At 37.4% G+C, this 20,778-nt stretch overlaps 2 protein-coding genes across 9 annotated transcripts in view; one reads left to right on the forward strand and one right to left on the reverse strand.

Annotated features, from left to right (window-relative positions):
* BMPR1A (bone morphogenetic protein receptor type 1A) overlaps positions 1-19,424 on the forward strand; it is a 135,900-nt gene extending 116,476 nt beyond the window's left edge. For all 8 annotated transcript variants that reach the window (XM_027586675.2, XM_027586724.2, XM_027586719.1 and 5 more), the window contains 6 exons: positions 6,566-6,710; positions 10,226-10,418; positions 11,906-12,203; positions 13,851-14,026; positions 15,289-15,419; positions 15,507-19,424. In XM_027586675.2, the coding sequence (XP_027442476.1) occupies positions 6,566-6,710; positions 10,226-10,418; positions 11,906-12,203; positions 13,851-14,026; positions 15,289-15,419; positions 15,507-15,632 (1,069 nt within the window). In that variant the 3' untranslated portion in view covers positions 15,633-19,424. The remainder of the gene's footprint in view (positions 1-6,565; positions 6,711-10,225; positions 10,419-11,905; positions 12,204-13,850; positions 14,027-15,288; positions 15,420-15,506) is intronic.
* MMRN2 (multimerin 2) overlaps positions 14,059-20,778 on the reverse strand; it is a 28,492-nt gene continuing 21,772 nt past the window's right edge. Inside the window, exon 9 of the mRNA XM_027586546.2 lies at positions 14,059-14,707. Within this exon, the coding sequence (XP_027442347.1) occupies positions 14,568-14,707 (140 nt within the window). The 3' untranslated portion in view covers positions 14,059-14,567. The remainder of the gene's footprint in view (positions 14,708-20,778) is intronic.

Here is a 20,778-nt window from a genome sequence, read left to right on the forward strand (position 1 = left end):
TAGGCTAGAATTTTGAGACAGTAAAAAAGCAACCAGTTTATATCATAGAATTCTTCAAGAAGCTCAAGAATTGGCAGTACCAGTTATCTCTGGAAGTAAAGTTGAGAGTGGCAGTAAAACCAAGAGGATTGCTTGAAAGTCTATTTTTAGAAAGTCAGATGCTGTGTGTGTTATGCAATAGTGCATTAAGAAATCACTCCCAAACACAGTGGCTTAAAACAGCAATTATTGTCTCTCATCGTGGGTCAGAAATTCAGGAGTGACTTACTGGGTGTCAGGATCTTTCATTACATCCAGTCAGACTTCAGCAGAGGCTGTGTTCGCCTAAAGGCTTGACTGGAGCTGGTAGATCACCTTCCAAGATAAAGGTAGCGCACTTCTAAGGCTCACATATTGGCGGGAAGCCTTAGTTTCTCTGATGTGAACCTCTCTACAGAGCTGCTTGAGTGTCCGTGTAGCTTGAAGCCTGGCTTTTTCCTCCTAGAGTGAGTGATCCAAGAGATCAAGGTGGAAGCTGCAAAGCTACATACATTCTAGACTCGAAAGTCACACCATTACTTCTGCCACATTCTCCTGGTCACACAGGTCAGCCCTACTGTGTTATGGAAGGGAACTAAACAAGGACATGCATACCGGGAGGTGAGGGTCCTCTTGGATGGCAAGTACCACAGATGATGAGATTCGCTACTCCTATTCTGAACAGTCACTTCCCCACCATCTCCCTAATAGAAGACTAGAAGTGTATTCTCTGGAAAGAACAAAGATAAGATTCTTAGTGTGGCATCCATTATTGAGAGGTATTACAGTGAAAACATGGAGGTAAACTGAACATTTACATACTGATTGGTGGGCCCCGTCAGCTATCCCAGAACCCTGTCAGCCAGGCTTGTTCAAATAACAAATTGGAAGAATCTTGGGGAAATCCATCCAGCGCAAGAGAAAAGACCTAAATATACTGACCCCAGTGGACCCAATGAAATGGCCCAGGCAGTCATCTTACAGTGAAGCCTATAATCAGTAAACCCCACTCATACTAATAGCTGCCCATCAGGCAGTGAAAGACACTAATCCCCAAAAAACAGGAGATAAATGAAATGAGGCTTATGATTGCCCTCCTTACTGCCCAGAGAGAGTTTCTAGCTGTAGGACACAGGAGGAACCCAGGTGTAGCCCAGAAGGCTCTGACTCTCCAGGAGGTGTAGCTGAGTCTGGGGTACGAATAGCAGTTGTAGTTCATAGGACAGAGTACTGGAGAGGAGAGTGCTTCACAGGGAAAGAACTCTGGATATCTACAGAAAGTTCCCATCAAATAGTTAGCTGAATCTTGATCAACACATAGAAGTGAGGAAACTACCCAAGGCTGGGAAAGAGTGCCTGAAAAGACTGAAGAAAACATTGTTTGATGCTCACACAATTCTGGGAATAGTGTCTGTTCCCACCAGCTGTGAGACTTGAAAACCTCATAATTCACAGGGCTTTGGTTAGAGTACTCAGAAGGGTCTTGCTTCAGTATTGGAAGCAGGATTGTCCTGTTTCCAAATAGCTGTATCCTAGAACATAATTCAAGAATATTTAGAGGGATACAAAAATACCCAGCACCCAACAAGGTAAAATTCACAGTGTCTGTCATCCAGTCAACAATCACCAGGCATGCAAAAATACAACCAATACAACCAATAATGAAGAATCAAAAACAGCAACCCAGAACTGATCTAGATTTTAGAATTAGTAGACAGGGGCATTAAAATAGTTATTATATCTGTATTTTATATGTTCAAAAAGTGAAATAGAGACATAGAAGATATAAAAAGACCCAAATCAAACTTTAGGAAATGAAATCTGTACTATGTGAGATGAAATGTACACTGGATGAGATTAATGGCAGATTAGATACTATAGAAGAAAATAGGATTAGGCATGAAGACATTGCAATAGAAACTAAACAAACAGAGTGCCTGGGTGACTCAGTCAGTTAAGCGCCTGCCATCAGCTCAGGTCATGATCCCAGGGTTCTGGGATTGAGCCCTGCTTCATGCTCCCTGCTCAGTGGGGAGCCTGCTTCTCCCTCTCCCTCTGCTGCTCCCCCTACTTGTGCTCTCTTGCTTTGTCAAATAAATAAATCTTAAAAAAACTAAACAAAGTAAACCATTAAAAAATAACTTAAAAAAGGAATTAAGCACCAGTGAGCTGTGGTACTTCAAACAGCCTAATGTGTGTGTGTGTGTGTGTGTGTGTGTGTATGTGTGTTGAATAGTGTAGGGGTTAGGGGCACCGATGCCTGTGCAGTCAAAAATCTGTGCATAACCGACTCCCCCAAAACGTAACTACTAATAGCCTGCTCTTGACTGGAAGCCTTACCAATAAAACAAAATGCCTGATTAACACATATTTTTTGTCTGGTGTGTACTATATGCTATATTCTTAGAGTAGAGTAAGCTCTTAGAGAAAAGAAAATGCATTAAGAAAATCATGAGGAAAAGAAAATGCATTTACAGTACTATGCTGTATTGAGAAAAAGATCTACATATAAATGGACCCATGTGGTTCAAACCCATGTTGTTCAAGGATCAACTGTATATACACTGGAGTTCCCAAAGGAAAGGAGAGAAGAGGAGGCAAGAGAGTGAAATATTTTAAGAAATAAAGACCAAGATTTTTTTCAGATTTAATTAGAACTGTAAACCCATAGAGCCAAAGTACAAGAAACTCAAAGAAAACTACACCAAGGTACATCATTTTCAAATTGCTCAAAGCCAGTAATCAAAAAATCTTAAATGCAGCCAGAGAAAAAAGGCAGATTAGGTATAGAGGAAGAAAGGTAAGGATGATGGTAGCCGGCTTTTCAGGGGAAACAATGCATAGAGCAGAGCAGCATCTTCAAAGTACTCAAGGAAAGGGGCGCCTGGGTGGCTCAGTCGGTTAAGCGTCTGCCTCCGGCTCAGGTCATGATCTTGGGGTCCTGGGATCGAGCCCCACATCAGGCTCCCTGCTCAGCGGGGAGCCTGCTTCTCCTTCTCCCTCTACTTGGGCTCTCTCTCTCTGCCACATAAATAAATAAAATCTTTTTTTTTTTTAAAGATTTTATTTATTTATTTGAGAGAGAGAATGAGAGATAGAGAGCACGAGAGGGAAGAGGGTCAGAGGGAGAAGCAGACTCCCTGCTGAGCAGGGAGCCCGATGTGGGACTCGATCCCGGGACTCCAGGATCATGACCTGAGCCGAAGGCAGTCGCTTAACCAACTGAGCCACCCAGGCGCCCTAAATAAATAAAATCTTTAAAAAAATAGATGAATATAGAACTTGGATAAAATTAAAAACAAAGTTCTAAAAGTGTTATAAGGGCGTGGATGAGAGTGTGGGGAAGATGGGCTATCCTATAATGGTGGACAGTTTGTAACCGGTATAACCTTCAAGGAGGAGGTCAATAGAGCATGCCATCAAAATTCCAAATTCAGTTCTAACTTCTAGCAATTTGTATAAAGATATTCCAGGAACTTTTTTCATTTTAGCCTTATATGACATAAGACTAGAAACAATGTAAATGTTCCTGGTGAAGGAATGGTTAACTGCCATACAATGGAATACTGTTCGCCATGAAAGGAAGAGGAGGCTCTGTGTACTGGTGTGGAATGGGCGCAGATAGAGGACTCAGTGAAAAAGCAAGATGCAAGGACAGCATGTATGGCATACTACCATTTCTGGAAGAAAAAAGAGAAACAGAGGAGGTGAACAGCAATATATATATCTTTTATCTAAATAGACATAAAGGCTCTCCTGAAGATTACTGAAGAGATTGTGGAAACAGTTCCAGTTCCAGGCTGTTTCCAGTTCCTCCTTGATGGCATAGGGATAGGGCAGGAGGAAGATTTTTCACTGCACATCCGTCTGTGCGAATTTTAAGCCATTTGTGAGTCAATTACCCATATAAGGTTTTAAAAATAAAATTCAAAAATGGCTAAGTACATTGGGCTGTCTGTAGAGAAAACAAATCTGACTTGATGTTTTCTGTAATTTCCATCCTTTACTGTAAGTGCCAAATGGATTAAAGGACTAAACGAGAGAATCAGAATTTTAACACCTTTAAAACGTGCTAATGACATTAGGGTTGAGAAGATGGTCTTTAAACACGGCACAAAAACATGTATCAAAAAGGGGGGAGATTGGGGCGCCTGGGTGGCTCAGTCGTTAAGCATCTGCCTTTGGCTCCAGTCGTGGTCCCAGGGTCCTGGGATCGAGCCCTGCATCGGGCTCCCTGCTTGGGGGGAAGCCTGCTTCTCCCTCTCCCACTCCCCGTGCTTGTGTTCCCTCTCTCACTGTGTTTCTCTCTGTCAAATAAATAAAATCTTTTAAAAAGTGGGGGAGGGGAGAATTGATAAGTTTAAATTGACAACATTAAAAAAACAAAACAAAGCACAGTAAGTGGAATGACAGGATACTGACAGACTGAGAGAAGACTCTTGTAGCATAATTAACAAAGATTTAGCATCCAGATTATATAAGAAACTCCTAATGAATCCATGAGAAAAAAAGATAAAACATCCCTGTTAAATAGCATGAATAGGCACTTTACAGAATAGGCAAAAAAAAATATGAGGAGCAGTTCACAGAAAAAAATGAACCATAGGAAAAAATACGAACTTTCTTAGAAGTCAGGGGAAAATGAGTCTGTTCATATCCATCAGGTTGGTAACTGCCTAAAAAGGTGCATATTCTAGTGCAAACTTGGAACATGGGGAAAATGCACATTGTGATATTATACTTTATAATACATTATAAAATATTGTAATAGTATTATATATAGTGTAATGTATAGTATAGTATAATATATAGTATAATGTATATAAATAGTAATATAGTATAATATAAAATTGTATTATATGTTTTATATTTATATTGATTATAGTAATATATTTATATTATAAAATATTAAAATAGTATTATAAAGTATCATATATAAATATTTTATAGCATAATATTATTATTATTATACTTTACATATTATTCCACTTTGGAGAGCAATTAAGTGATATCACTAAAATTGAAAGTGTATGTACCTTTGAGAAATTCTTATACTCCTGCACAAGAGCCTGGCACAAAAATATTTTTTGCATTACTATTTGTATTAACAAACTTTTGGAATTAACAAATATGACTGTCAGAGTAAATTGTGGTAAATTCCTCACAAGAACCCGAGGTACCATTTAAATCATTTCCCTGGCAGAATAGTAGTGACTGAGACTGTGGCTCCCAGGCCCAGGCCTCTGGGTTTGGATCCCAGCTTCACCACTTGGTGGTGTCAAATGATGAACCAGGTCATGGTTTCCTGGTCTGTGAAATAGGAGCAATAGTATTCACCTCTTAGGAGTTTTATGAAGAGGAAGTGAGTCCTAGAACAATGCATGACACACTCAGCATCAATAAAAATGAGCTATTGTTTTTAAACAGGTATCAGCATGGATAAATACATAAAACATAAGGAAGTTGTTTTTTTTCTTTTAAGCAAGATATCAAGTAGTAATACAGCATATGCCATTCAAGTCACTTTGTATCCAGAGAAACAGTGTTGTTTATGAATATATTCAAATAAGAAGGACATACCACCTTTCAGGATAGTGTTTGTTTCTGAGGAGTAAAGGAAGGAAATGGAATTATCAGGGAAATGGCAGGAGCTTCAAATATTTCTAATGTTTTGTCTTTAAAATAAATATAATGTTAATGTCTGTTCAGTTAATGGTCTTCACATGGGTTGCAGTTAAATCTCTACTTTCCTGTATGTTTGAAGTATTTCATAATTTGAAATTGTAAAAAGAACCTTCAAAACTGTCAGAATGAGGGCGCCTGGGTGGCTCAGTCGTTAGACGTCTGCCATCATCTCAGGTCATGGTCCTGGGGTCCTAGGATCGAGTCCCACATCGGGCTCCCTGCTTGGCGGGAGGCCTCCTTCTCCCTCTCCCTCTCCCACTCCCGCTGCTTGTGTTCCCTTTCTCGCTATCTCTCTCTGTCAAATAAATAAAATCTTTATTAAAAAAAACTGTCAGAATGAGTTCAGAGAACTTGTTTGATTTCTTTGCATCAGCTCCTTTTCCCTTTTTTAAAATGGAACTATATTCATTGTTCATTTTGATACAACAAAATTCAAAATACTGACAAATTCAAACGGGAATGCTTATGTAAAGTAGAAGGTGGGTACTCCAACATGCCCAGAAATAACTACTATTTACAACTTGTTATATATCTCTTCTGATCTTTTTAGACATATGTAGATATATATAATTTTTTAAAAATTGTATAGCTAGGATCACACTCTGCGTGCTGTTTTTAATCTGTTTTTTTTTTCACTAGCCAATGCACTGTGGACATCTTTCCATTTTAACATGTACATAGAACTACCTCATAAACTCCATTCCTAGACATTACTTTAACAGAGGAGATATTATCCTGTAAGACTAATTTGGATGTGACTCTATCTGAAGGATGATGGTGTTGACAACCTCAAGATTTTTCTTACCCTAGAACTTTGTAGTTTGGGAATTTTAATGTAGGTTATTTTCTGCTTTTTTAAAAGACATTATTGCAAGAGCATCTCAAGCAGACGTCGTTATAATCGTGATTTGGAACAAGATGAAGCATTTATTCCAGTCGGAGAATCATTAAAAGACCTCATTGACCAGTCACAGAGTTCTGGTAGTGGATCCGGACTACCTTTATTGGTAAGATAAAATATCATATAGATATGAGTGGTTTATTGGTACAGATTGTGTCCTTATATGATGGTAGGCAGCGTGATTGTTACAGATTAGGGAACATTACTAGGTTTGCAGTAGGTCCTTTTTTTTTTTCTTCCTTCTTATTTAGAAAGATGGCTGCAGTCATGCAAGAAGAAATCGGTTAAAAGTAAGAACTGTGAGACAAGAAGAATAGAATAGGCAGTAAGATAGAGCCACAAGCAGAGTTAAGAAAGAAAATGTGATCATGAAGTTCTGTATAAGTGCTAGAGTTAGCTCATAAGTTTTGCTTTTAACAGCCAACTTTTAAAGAGGAGTCAGATATAAATTCCTTGCACCTAAGATTAAATTCACTAGTTAAGAGAAGTATAACTATTTCAAATTAATAAATACTAGATATCCAGACATATTTTAATTGTTTAATTGCATTTGTTTAAAGTAAGTACATTGATCTCTAATTTTTTAATTTATTGAATTAAATAATTCTGTAATTGGAAAGGTTAAAGTAAAACTCTCTTCATGTGCAGACAGCGTGATTATCTACAAAGAAAAATTTTAAGGATGATACCATAAAGCTGTAACAACCAGCAAGTGAGTTTATCAGGGTTGTAAAATATAAGGTCACTACACAGAAATCATTGAATATAGGTACACTGGCAATGAGCAGTTAGGAATTAAAATGTTAAAAGCAGTACCATTTAAAATAGTTTCAAAAAACATCAAATATTTTAGAATAAGCTTAACAAAATTTATGTAAGACCTGAGCACTGAAAATTAGAAAACACTGCCAAGAGAAATTAACAGAGCCCTAAATAAGGGGAGATATATATCCTGTTTTTGACTCAGTAGACTCAGTATTAAAATTTCAGTTATCCTAAGTTGACTTATAGTTCCATTCAGTCCAAAATCAGCAAACGTATGTAGAAATTGATAAACTGATCTAACATTTATATGGAAATGCAAAGAAGAGCCAAAACACTTTTGAAAAAGAACAAAAGATTCACTGCCTGCTTTCTGGACCTACTGTAAAGCTACAGTAATCAGCTTAGTGTGGTCCTTAAGGATAAGGATAAGTGTGTGTCAGTGGAAGAGAATAGAGGGCACAGAAATGGACACAAATGTCACTTGATTTGGGTGCCAGAGTCATTCGGTGGGGAGAAGACCGTCTGTTCCACAAATGGTGCAGGGAAGATTGAGCATCCATTTCCCAAAATGTGTATCTCGACCCTTATCTCCAAATATGAAATTACCTTGAAATGGACCATAGACCTAAATGTAAAATGTAAAATTTAAAGTCTAAAAACCTTTAAAAGAAAATGTTTTAGAAAATCATTGTGACCTTGGGTTAGGCAAAGGTTTCTTAGGACACAAAAGGCATGAATAATTTTTTAAAATGATAAATTAGGCTTTTTTAAAATTTGAAACTTTTCCTTTTCAGAAGACACTTAGCTTAAGCAAAGGAAAAAATAAGTCACAAACTGGCAACACAGATCTGAAAGAATGTCTACAATTCAGTAGTAAGACAACCCCATTTTTTAAAATGGACAAAAGATTTGAACAGATACTTCCCAAAAGAAGAGAAAGGAATTGCGGCAGATAAGCACAAGAAAAGGCAGGGAATTGCAAGTTAAACATTAAAGTGAGATACTGCACATCCACTAGCATGACTAAGACTGAGAATATTAAGTGCGGAAAAGAGTACAGATCAACTAGAAATCTCGTACATTGCTGATTGAAATGAAAACATTTCCGTCACATTGGGAAGCGGGTTGATAGTTGACTGAAAAGGTTAAGCATATACTTTCTATACGGTGAAGCAGTTCTTCCGCTAAGTATTCACCGAAGAGATCTGCAGACATGCCCACACAAAGACCTGAATGTGAACGTTCACAGCAGCTTTATTCGTAAGACATAAATTGTCAACAACCCAAAAGTCCATCATTTGGTAAATGGATAAACAGGTCATGGTACATTCATACAGTGGAACATTCCTCATCAATAAAAAAGGAACTACTGATACAGGCAACAACAATACAGATGGATTTTGAAGTGTTTTATGCTAAGCGAAAGAAACTAGACACAAAAGACTACATATTGTATGTTTTCACTTATGTGATATTCCAGAAAAGATCAAACTGTAGGAAAAGAAAACAGATCAGTGATGCCAGGGCCTGGGGGTGGGTGGGGAGGGGACTGACTTTAAAGAGGCAAGAGGGAACTTTCTTGGGTGATGGAAACGTTCTCTATCTTAATTGTGGTGATGGTTATATGACTGTATACACTTGTCAAACAGTTCTCAAAAAGAGTGGATTTTGTTGTATGTAACTTATACCTCAATAATCCTGACTTCTTTAAAAATTACAAAAGGATTCTGAAATAACTGATCCATAAAGTAAGTCAGTTTAGGTATGCACAAAATGTAATTCATTTTAACTGCATTTCCAGCCAGGACCTTAGGGTTCTTTTTAATATTTAGAATGGCCATTAGTGCTTCTGAAAATGAAAGGTAGCAATTAATGTGCATCTTTGAGTCAACAAAAATTAATGAAAGCACTTACTATATTTCAAGTGTTCCCCTAAACAAATCCCTATATTCTGTGAGTAGGAAGGAATAGAATTCAAACAAATCCATATATAAATAATAATAAAATTGTAATTGTGATAAGTGCAGCAGCTGAGAGGTATACGTGTGCTATGAAGCTGTTTCACAGAGAAACAACCCTTTTAAGTAAAGGGAACTGCACATGCAGAAAGACTCTTGAGACAGGAATATGCAGGAATGAATTCTAAAAGCTGAAGTAAGGGGAGTAAGAGGTGGGTCATGAGAGCAAATGATGAGGCGCAGAGTCAGGCAGGGGCCAGATCATGTAGGGTCTTAATGACTTGAGTGGAAGATTTGTAACTAACATTTAGATTTGGCTGCATAACAAAGCATCCCTAAACTTAGTGGCTTGAAGCAACAAACATTTATTATCTCTCATGATTCTGTGGATCTGCTGGGCAGTTCCTTTTCTGGACCTGCTCAGCTAGAGAATTAGATGATATAGTTCACGGACAGGGCCAGGGGCTTCCAGGGTTTTTCCACCCCTCATAGAGTTCTCCGGAATAGCAAGGAAGGGCAAGCCCTGGAGCACAAACACTTTTCAAGTCTCTACTTGCATCACATCTGCGGTTGTTCCATTGCCAAAAGCAAATCCTGTGGCCACGCCCAGAGTCTGCAGAGGAGACTACCCAAGGGTGTGGACTGGGACTGGGAACAGAATTATGTTGACCATTTCTGCAAACAATCTGTCATGTCACCTAACCTGTTAGTGTGCGATTTCACAATGTATGTTGTACGTTGTTTCATCTTCTTTTAAATCCTTTATAAATTCCACCATTGGGGTGGGTTGGTTGTACATCCCGTCCTTTTTGATGGGACAGGCTATCGGGCCACTTTCTCAGTCTTAGCCAGTTCTTTTCATCAAGAACTCCACAAACATTCTGCTTTTATCGTGAAGGTTCAGCGAACTATTGCCAAACAGATTCAGATGGTTCGGCAAGTTGGTAAAGGCCGGTATGGAGAAGTGTGGATGGGTAAATGGCGTGGTGAAAAGGTGGCAGTCAAAGTGTTTTTTACCACTGAAGAAGCTAGCTGGTTTCGAGAAACGGAAATCTATCAGACTGTGCTGATGCGCCACGAAAACATACTTGGTGGGTACACGTTTGGTTTCGCCCGATTCCATATTCTGACAGGGTTAGTGGGGTGCAGTGGAAGCCTGCCACACGGACTTTGAAAACATACGTGAATTCCGTTATGTGCATCTGGCTAAAGGAAACCCACGAGAATACACGGTTTAATTCCAAAACAATCCTGAATGCCCACCAACCACTTTATTTACTCTCCAACTAGGAAAACAATAGGGAGTTTCAAATTCAAAGTAGTGCTAATTTGTTGGACTTACTCATATAGTAATACAGCCCAAGTTTTTTTAAAGGTAATTTAAGCAATTTTCTAGTGTAACTTTAACTATATGTGCCTTTTGCCTTTTATAAACCAACCCCCCCACCTTCATTTACAAAATAGAAAAATAATTTATGTATGATCTGATTAGTAGGGTGCAGAAACTCCTCTAGCTTTCCTGACTTTTCAGCTACTATTTCCCTACCCTTTAATTTAGAGAGAGCATAGCACATTGCCACAAGTATTCCAGACACTTAACTGTTAGTTTCCTAAGGGCTGTCACAACAAATTACCACAAACTGGGTGGCTTAAAACAACAGAAATTTATTTTCCCGGACTTGTGGAAGCCAGAAGTTTAAAAGGAGGGTGTCGGCAGGGCCGTGCTCTCTGAAGGCTCTAGGAAGGGCCTCTTCCTTACCTCCTCCCAGCTTCTGGTAACTGTCAGCAATTTTTGGCACTTCTTGGCTTGGAGATAGCACTCTTACCCTCTGTTGTCACATGGCCTTCTCCCTTGTATGTCCACATTCCCCTCTTGTAAGGATACTGGTCATTGAATCAGGACCCACTTGAATCTAGTATTGACCTTCTCTGAACTTGGTTACATCTACAAAGACCCTGTTCCAAATAAGGTCACATATACCAGTACCAAGTGGACGTGAATTGGCATGGAGTGGGGGGTGCGCACTATTCAACCCAGCACTCACTCACCTTCTTCTGAAGGGAAAGGGGACAAGAAAAAGAAAGAAAGGAGGCCGGTATCATTGCCCCGCTTATCAGTGAGCCAGATAGATAGGCTTGATGGGCAAATGGGAGCTGGCTTAGGAGCAAACTCGTGGTTGAACATTTTAACTTTATTATTTTAATGTGTCCACTTTTCAATTTGAAATTGAGAGCTTTTCCACACTCCTTCTTCTTACAGTTCTTCATGCTTAGAGAATCATGGAGATGGATAGCATTTCCCCAGGTTATTTTCTGATATGTGATCTTTTTCTTAGTCATATGATTGTCATTTTCATGATTATCATTAAGATTATTTTAAATATATTGCAGAAATGTAGAGTTATATCTGTGAAAATGGTAGGAAAGAATGGTACAAATTCAAGAGATCTTGCTAGGCAAATTAAATTTTTATTATCTGTACAAGATACCCAAGTTATTCTCAGTATCCTAAATGAGCATTCATTATTCTTCTTACCCATTTATAATAACTAACCCTTTAAACCCATTAATTGAACAGGTTTCATAGCGGCAGACATTAAAGGTACAGGTTCCTGGACTCAGCTCTATTTGATTACTGATTACCATGAAAATGGATCTCTCTATGATTTCCTGAAATGCGCTACACTAGACACCAGAGCCCTACTCAAGTTGGCTTATTCAGCTGCCTGTGGTCTGTGCCATCTCCACACTGAAATTTATGGCACCCAAGGAAAGCCTGCGATTGCTCATCGAGACCTAAAGAGCAAAAACATCCTCATTAAGAGAAATGGAAGTTGCTGTATTGCTGACCTGGGCCTTGCTGTTAAATTCAATAGGTAAGCAGTTCTTTGCCTGTGTTTTGAAATCATTGTAACCTCCAAAAGATATTTGCCTATTTGGATTCAAGATAGTGGAATTCCAAACATGTATTTGGGCTTATCTGGTTATATAAATAAATAATTGGGATTTTCTGTCTTGGTGTTCTGTTTCTCTGGGTTTTCTGTTTTGTTTTGTTTTGTTTTTAAAAAATTACAACCTACTCTACATAGTTCCTGATTTCCTGCTTTTTATTGTCTTCGACATCATTCTATTGTAATTTATATAGATTTGCTTCATTCTTTTTAACAGCGTTGATGCAGTTTTCCATTATGTGGATGTACTATAATTTATTTCATCTATGACCCAGCTGATGGGCATTAAAGTTATCTCTACTTTATTATTTAAAAAAATGCTTTAATTGTATTTTACCCATATGTAATATCCTTGACTGCTTGTGTAAGTATTTGTTTGTGGTGGATTCCTAGAGAAGGGGCTAAACAGAGTATGTGCCTGTATAGTATAGTATAATTGCAAGCTCTTCCTTTAGGAAGCGTTCGTCAGTTTACAGTCCCATAAACAGAAGTTATGCCATTTCTCCATCACCACTTGAAATTGTCGATATTTTTAAAATAGCATTATCAGAATTTTAGGTAACTACTGAAACTGTTTTAATATTGTTACAACTCTAGGATACAGCAGCCAGTTTACATTTCAGAATTCATTTTCAGGTTATAAAATAAAAGTACTAGTCCATAAAAAAGCAAATGTTAAAATTTAAATCTTCTTCCCTAGTTGTTACAGTGTTCTGATCCTGTGGTTCTTTATCATTGTGGTGTTTATTGGCTCAAATACTCATCAGGTACTGTTTAATAAAATCCAAAATATGTTATATTAATCTTGGCTTCGGAGTAGTTTCCAGAACCTGCCAGAATCGGGGGCCTAAACAACAAAAGCATTTATGTCTTCCAACTCTAAAATTTAGTCCCAAAATTGAAAAACCAATAAACATCATTTATTACTGATTGTCAATATGATTATGTAAACATTACTCACACTAGAACTAAGTTGGACCCAAAAAGAAAGCGTTTGTGTCACAAACGCTGAGTTTATCACGTGAGAACAGTAAAAGCATTGATTCCTCTCAGCTTATTTTTACATTCGCTTGTTCTGGGACGTTAATTATCTACTGCTCTTTCTTATATTCAGTACTGTTCTTTTTCTTAGAGAGGCACTAAATTTGGTGACGAAACTTGAACTGATGTGAGATGTTTATTGTCTTTATCCAGGATAATATGAATATTCATACTTAACTTTTCACTGCAGACAGTAATGATTCTGATTGAGTGCCGCCCCAGACCCTCCTGGGGTTTTGTGTAATATGTAACATGTATTAAAGGGTATATTACTTTTCTAAAATCTGGGAAATGCTAAATTTTAACATCTTATCCAGTCATAAGGAATTCTGTTAAGGGAATGTTGATATAAGATTAGTAGGTTAGATAGTTTTTTTTTTAATCTTATTTTTTATATATTTATGTGTTTTGTGTGTGTGTGTGTGTGTGTGTACACACGGAGGGAAGAGTCTGACTTACAAAATGAGACACAAATGCAAGATAAACTATTTTGTTCCTGGCCCTCAACCTGAACACTGTCTTCTGTTTCAGCGACACAAATGAGGTTGACGTACCCTTAAACACCAGGGTGGGTACCAAACGCTACATGGCTCCAGAAGTGCTAGACGAGAGCTTGAATAAAAACCATTTCCAGCCCTACATAATGGCCGACATCTATAGCTTTGGCCTGATCATTTGGGAAATGGCTCGTCGTTGTATCACAGGAGGTAAGACTTTAGGTAGTAGGTTTCCAGTTATGTTTGTAGCCTCATTATTCAAAAAAAGTAACAGCTTCATTTATATAATTTAGATGTCATATATGTCAGGGATTCCCAAGGCCACTCCCAGGTTCTTTGATTTCACTACAAGGACACACAGGATTCAGCATATAGTTGTCCTCACAGCTAAGATTTATTACAGTGCAAGGATACAGATAAAATCAGCCAAGGGAAATGGTGCATGGAGCAAAGTTCAGAGGAAATCAGGCACAGGCTTCCAGAAGTCCTCTCCCAGTGGAGTCACACAGGATGTGCTTAAGTCCTCCAGCAGTGAGTTATGACAACATGTGAAATATTGTCATCTAGGAAAGTTCATTAGAGACCTAGTAGCCAAAGATATTTTTGGAGCTGATCACATGGGCACCCTCTGCCTAGCATGTACCAGAATTCCGAACTCCTAGAAAGAGAGCAGGTGTTCAGCATAAACCAATACTGTTTGTACAAATAGTCTAGGCACACAGTGAGTGACCCTTATCATTTAGGGAGAGTTTTATATGAGTGTGTAGGGAATTGTTAACCCAGCAAGTTCCCAGATACCGGCCCAGCGGCAACCCTGCAAGCAGGCCTTTTCAGAGGATAGCAGTCTCCAGCCTGCTGCGTTAACTTTTTTCTGCATATCATGTTGTCTTTCTGCGGCAGAAGGAAATAAGACAAAACAAAAAACAAAAGCCACATTCGTTAATAAGAACAATTATGTATATAAGTAATCAAATTAAAAATCGAAGGGGTGCCTGGCTGGCTTAGTTGGGTAAGTGACCGGCTCTTGGTTTCAGCTCAGGTCATGATCTCAAGGTTGGGAGATCAAGCCCCACATCTGGCTCCGTGCTGAGCATGGAGCCTGCTTAAGATTCTCCCTCTCCCTCTGCCCCTCCTTGGCTTGCTTGCTCTCGCGCGCGCACACACATGTGTACACGCAAAATAAATACATAAATAAAAATTGAAGGTAAATGAGTGCTTCACCTTACTTTTCTTAAGGGATATAGGTATGTCCACAGGTATGATGGGGACCCTGATGGAGGTAGAGAAAATATTTAGGCATAGAAAAAGAGAAGAAAACACATTTACTATTAAAAGTGAATCATTCACTCTATAATTCTCTTCTTTATGTAGGAATCCGTTTTATCTCCCATAGTTCAGTAAGAGGTGCTGAGTAGGTTGATATATTTTGTCCAGCCATTTTTGTGCCCACTGTGTTTTCTCACTCCCTATAGGGATAGTAGAAGAGTACCAGTTGCCATATTACAATATGGTGCCCAATGATCCGTCATACGAAGATATGCGTGAAGTTGTGTGTGTGAAGCGTTTGCGGCCAATTGTGTCCAATCGATGGAACAGTGATGAAGTAAGTAGAGCTCCGTCCCCTGAGGAGGTGATTGGTAAGTATCGTCAAAGATCTTTATGTGCTCACTATATTCTCTTTACTTTTCAGTGTCTACGAGCAGTTCTGAAGCTCATGTCAGAATGCTGGGCCCACAATCCAGCCTCCAGACTTACAGCTCTGAGAATCAAGAAGACACTTGCCAAGATGGTTGAATCCCAGGATGTAAAGATTTGACGGTGAAAACAGTCATGAGGAGCAATTCTAGACTGCAAGAACTGTTTTCACCCAAGGAGCAGGTGGAGTTAGAGTAGAATACGGATGCTGACTTGGTTCTCAGACTCTCTCCTCACCACACCTTCACAGGCTGCTAATACTAAACCTTTCAGTACTCTGTAGAATAACAAGCTGGGAACTTCTAAACACTTTGTTCTTTATATATGGACAGCTTTATTTTAAATGTGGTTTTTGATGCCTTTTTTTTTTATTGGGTTTTTATGAACTGCATCAAGACTTCAATCCTGATTATTAATAAGTCTTCAGTCAGACTCTGGGTACTGAATTCCCTATTCATAAAATGGTGCTTTCTGTGAAAGCCTTAAGAAGATAAATGAATTCAGCAGAGATGGAGAAATACACACTCTTGCCTTCTACCTGAGGAAAATTAATCTATTTGTATTCCACCTTTGTAAACAGCCTATGGATTATGATCTGTTTGGGATACAGTAGCTTGATAGTTTGACAGGCTTTGATATTGGTCTGTGTGTACACACACACGCCCACACCAGGATTCCTCTGCTGCCATTTGAATTAGAAGAAAATGATTTATGAATGCACAGGAAGATGCTGGTGGCTGGTGGTTTTGTGCTTTAAAAATGCATTATCTGACCAAGATTCTCCAATCACATAAAAACCATTTATTTACCTTGCAAGTGAGCTAGCTTCTCTGCCAACTTTATTTTTTAACATAAAAGTTGATATAAAGGCCAAAAGAAGTTTAAAGTGTCTGTAAATTTGGACTGTTTTCCTTTCATCACCATCTTTTTCTTCCTTCCTCCCTCCCCTTCCTCTCCCCCCACCCCTTCCTTCTCTTTCTTTCTTTTCGGTAATTCTTACTTTTGTCATGAAAAGCATCTTATCCAAAGTTGGAACTTCCAATGCCATGAACCTTCTAAAGAAAACACTTCTTATTGAAGTGAATTACTAATTACTGCATTTGATAGCAATGTAAGTGCCTATAATCATGTTCTATATTCTTTATTCTCAGTAACTTTTAAAAGGGAAGTTATTTATATTTTGTGTGTAATATGCTTTATTTGCAAAACACCTCTACAACCATATTTTATATATGTACATACATTCATACTGTAGAAACCAGCTCTCATGTGTACCTCATATCCCATTCTTAAGGGAAGAAAATTAAAAGATCATCAGAAAAAAATGTTATAACATAGAACTACTTGTAAATTGTCAGAATTAATGCATTCAAAGTAGTGTATCAAATCTAGGACTTTGTTATCTAAGCATATACTTTCATTAAGATGCTGTCATCTCAATTTTTCTTTATGAAAGGATCCTCCAATTAGAAGTTTCTGTTTCAGAGCTGATATAAACTTATCAACAGATGTTTGGGGCGTTTAAATCATTTGAGGTTTTTGGTTTTATGATTTCTGTTCCATAACTTGTGAAGACAATGAAGAGTCAGGCAAAAAAGTTCAGTATCTACTCATTACCTGTATCTATACCATATAGCTGTTACTCAATAAAATGCTACATATTTTATGGATGCCTTGTTATCCCAAGGAATAATTCTGATTTACTTAAACTTCTCCAATGCCTTTTAAGTATTGTCTTATCCTGAGTAAACAACTCATGGGTGCATAAAGTGAAATAGTTTTCTTTGACTGTAACATAAAATAAATGTGATTATATCACAACTTTTTTAAAAGTCTTTAAAGGGGAGGAATCAGGGCATGTATCCATCCATTACCAAAAATCTGACTGGCATTTAAGGAAACTCTTACGTATTTATACATCAAACTTAACAAATTTGGAATCTGCTTTAATAGTTTTGACTAAGTTTAGTAATTTTCATCTAACATAATTAAAATTTGAAGTGTTCACAAAAATAAGTAAATGTGCGTATTGATAATACCCAATAACATGTTCTTTCAGAATGTCCTTCCCTATACTGAGAGAGATTCTAATCCATGTTGCCTTGTGACTTAAGAACACTTCTGAGCTCTGATTTTAATCTAAGGTTAATCTTGCTTTATTTTTTATTGGTTAAACTATAAATCCTGAACATTATTTGTCATCTTACTAACAAAGAACGTATGTAAAGAAAGGCAAACTCTATTCTTAAAAATGTTGAAATAGTGGGTGGAAGCAGACAATTACAGGTAGTATATAAGTACAAGACCACTATATTGATTTTTTTAAATACATCTAATAAGAGTAGTATCAAGAATTAACTTTAGCAACTTGTTCAATAAAAATATTTTCTAAGGTAGCATGTTCTTTAAAAAGCAAATGATGCCATTTTGAAATCCCAAAGTCCAAAAAAAATATGCATGAAACTTATTTTCTTCTCCTTACTCTTGCTGTTAAATTTCTGAGTTCATCCAGTAAGTGAAATATTTAAGACTGAGGAAGTATTACATCGTACCTTATAGTTAATAATTTGTAAAACCCTAGAAGCCATTATTTGGCCCCACTTACAATTTTAAAATTTTAAATTTAAAAAATTTTAAATTTAAAAATTTTAAAAATGTGTGGCTTCTGTCTGTCATCCTTTTAAATAAGTAAAACATAAAAACAAGCAAAAACCCAAAGCTACCTGAATACAATAGAAGTTAGCCCTCAAAGAAAATTCCTTTTACTGAATTCCCTTTATACTGGTAAATACCTACAGAATTAAAGGCACACCAGGATCCGCCTCAGTGCATTCATTCTGAGCTTTCCCTGTGCTTTCTTTTGAACAAATTTCTGAAGTACAAAATTTGAATCTAATTTCTCTGGAAATGTTTTCACAGAAGATCTTTCAGTCAACATTTTATGTTGCATTTCCGATGTCTGGAAGTGTCCCTAAACTTAGAAAGTGGCCTATAGTTTTTGAAAATTATGTTTTCCTAGAATAGGCCAGATTTTTTATTTATTCACTCTAAAATACTCAGTACCTTTCTCTTTCATATGCTTTTCTTCTGTTTAGAACAAAAATGTAACACAACTTTTAAAGAATCCTGTATCTCTTAAACTGGCCCAAGATCAAATTTGATAATGAATGATTTATTCCAGGCAAGATTTTATAAATTAAATCACTTGTGTTTCTTTGCATACACGTTGTTTGGAAATGTTGCAAACATCTAAAATAATCTCAACAGAAATACTAATTGATTTTTTTAAAAAGATTGTTGTAGCTCTTGTACTGTTTAAAGGGTAGTATTTATTATTTGCTTCAGTCAGGTGTTAAAATAGGGTAGCAGTTCATCCTCTTGCCTTAGTGCTATTTATGAGAGTCACAGTGAAAACTGCAGAGAACTGACATGTTCATAAAAACTGAATTAAATCTCGGGCAGCAGCATACAAAGCCACATGTAATGATCATCCCATAAGGAAAGTATGTGAATACTGCTTTTGCAAAGGATTAAATATATTATTGTAATTTTAGCTCGTGCTCTGTACTATACTATGCTTTCAGTGGAATTATTTAAGCCCTTTTAGTGACCATTGTCCTTGCCCATTTAAAAACTAAAATGTAGTATATGTTGTATAAAATGAAAATATCATTATAGCTTAATTAGGGAAGTTGTACATAGACATTGAAAGAAGGGTTAAAAACAAACAATTTTATTATGCAATTGTAAAACACCAAAAATATAGATTCATCTTTGATATGTAACACACTAAATGTATTTTGTACAGCATCTGGTTTAAAAGGTGCCTTATTAAGTTTACCATTAATTGCTTTGTTCTATATATAGATTACATCCAATGTATCATTTTTAAGTAAATAACCTTATTTTAGTATACTTTAGTGATGTGTTTTGTGATACTCTACTCGGACTGTATTGTGTATCAGAAGTCACATGTCTGGTGAGATTTTATGACAGATAAGTAAGTGTATATATACATGCATCCCTGAGATGTGCATCTCAGCTACTGGAAATCAAGTGTGGAACACAAGGCAGGTAAGTGACCACACACTCTTTCCTTTGTATACATAGAGCAGTTGAAAACCCATTACAGTGAAGGGTTGTTTCCCTTTAAAAAAAAATTCTTTTTTTAAAGATTTTATTTATTTGACAGAGAGAGACAAAGCAAGAGAGGGAGCACAAGCAGGGGGAGTGGGAGAGGGAGAAGCAGGCTTCCCACGGAGCAGGGAACCCAACGTGGGGCTCGATCCCAGGACCCGGGATCATGACCTGAGCCGAAGGCAGACGCTTAGCAACTGAGCCACCCAGGCGCCCCTAAAAAGAAATTCTGATTCTAAAAATATGTACTCATTGCAGAAATTTTAGAAAACACAGGAAAGAATAAAGCAAATAAAATCACAGTTCTATTGCCACATGTATCCCTATTTACATTTGAATGTTGTTTTTCAATCTTTTTTTCCTGCATATTTTTTTTACAAAATTTGAGATCATAGTATGTCATTAATATCCATTGAGAATGTAACTTTAAAATCTTAACTACATAATATCCTACCAAGTAGATGGAATAATTTATTTTTGTAATTCCCTATTGAATATTTGGGTTATTTCCATTGTTTTAAAAAATATAATGAACGTATTGAACATCCTTGTACATAAATCTTTTAAATCATAAATTTATTGTCTTAGATTACATTCCTGAAAGTGGGACTAGTGGACAGGAACTTTTAAGATTATTTAAGATGAAAAACAGTCTAAGGTTCTTGCTAAGTGTGGCTGTATTACTGCCCAGAGGGTTTCTCTTGCACACTCCCTACTCGTGTCAAGAGTGTTCATCTCATGACTTGGACAGGTCATTGCTTCCAATTTCCTTCTCTCTCTGCTAGCATAGCGCCTGGTTTCTGTTACTTATCGTCATGGAATCCATTTATCCAGCTTTACTGTGTTCCTGCTGCAGCAAATACTTTGTGAAAAGCTGAAACTTCAGGGCGGAAGGTAGCTTGCCCTCTGTTCTGCAACAGTATTCTCTCCCCTCCTGCACTTAGTATCAGCACCTATCAGAGCTGTTTCCGGTTGTATGTCTATTCATTCAGTCAGCAAACCTTGGGATGCCTTAGGCAGCTGGACATATTAAATCATCATAAAAGATTTGGGACTAGTTGATGTCTCCCCCCCGAAAAATGCATGTTTGGGAATAGCTTGTTAGAGATTCTTCACAGGAACCCCTGTTT

This window comes from Zalophus californianus, chromosome 15 (assembly GCF_009762305.2).
Source record: "Zalophus californianus isolate mZalCal1 chromosome 15, mZalCal1.pri.v2, whole genome shotgun sequence".
NCBI lineage: Eukaryota > Metazoa > Chordata > Mammalia > Carnivora > Otariidae > Zalophus > Zalophus californianus.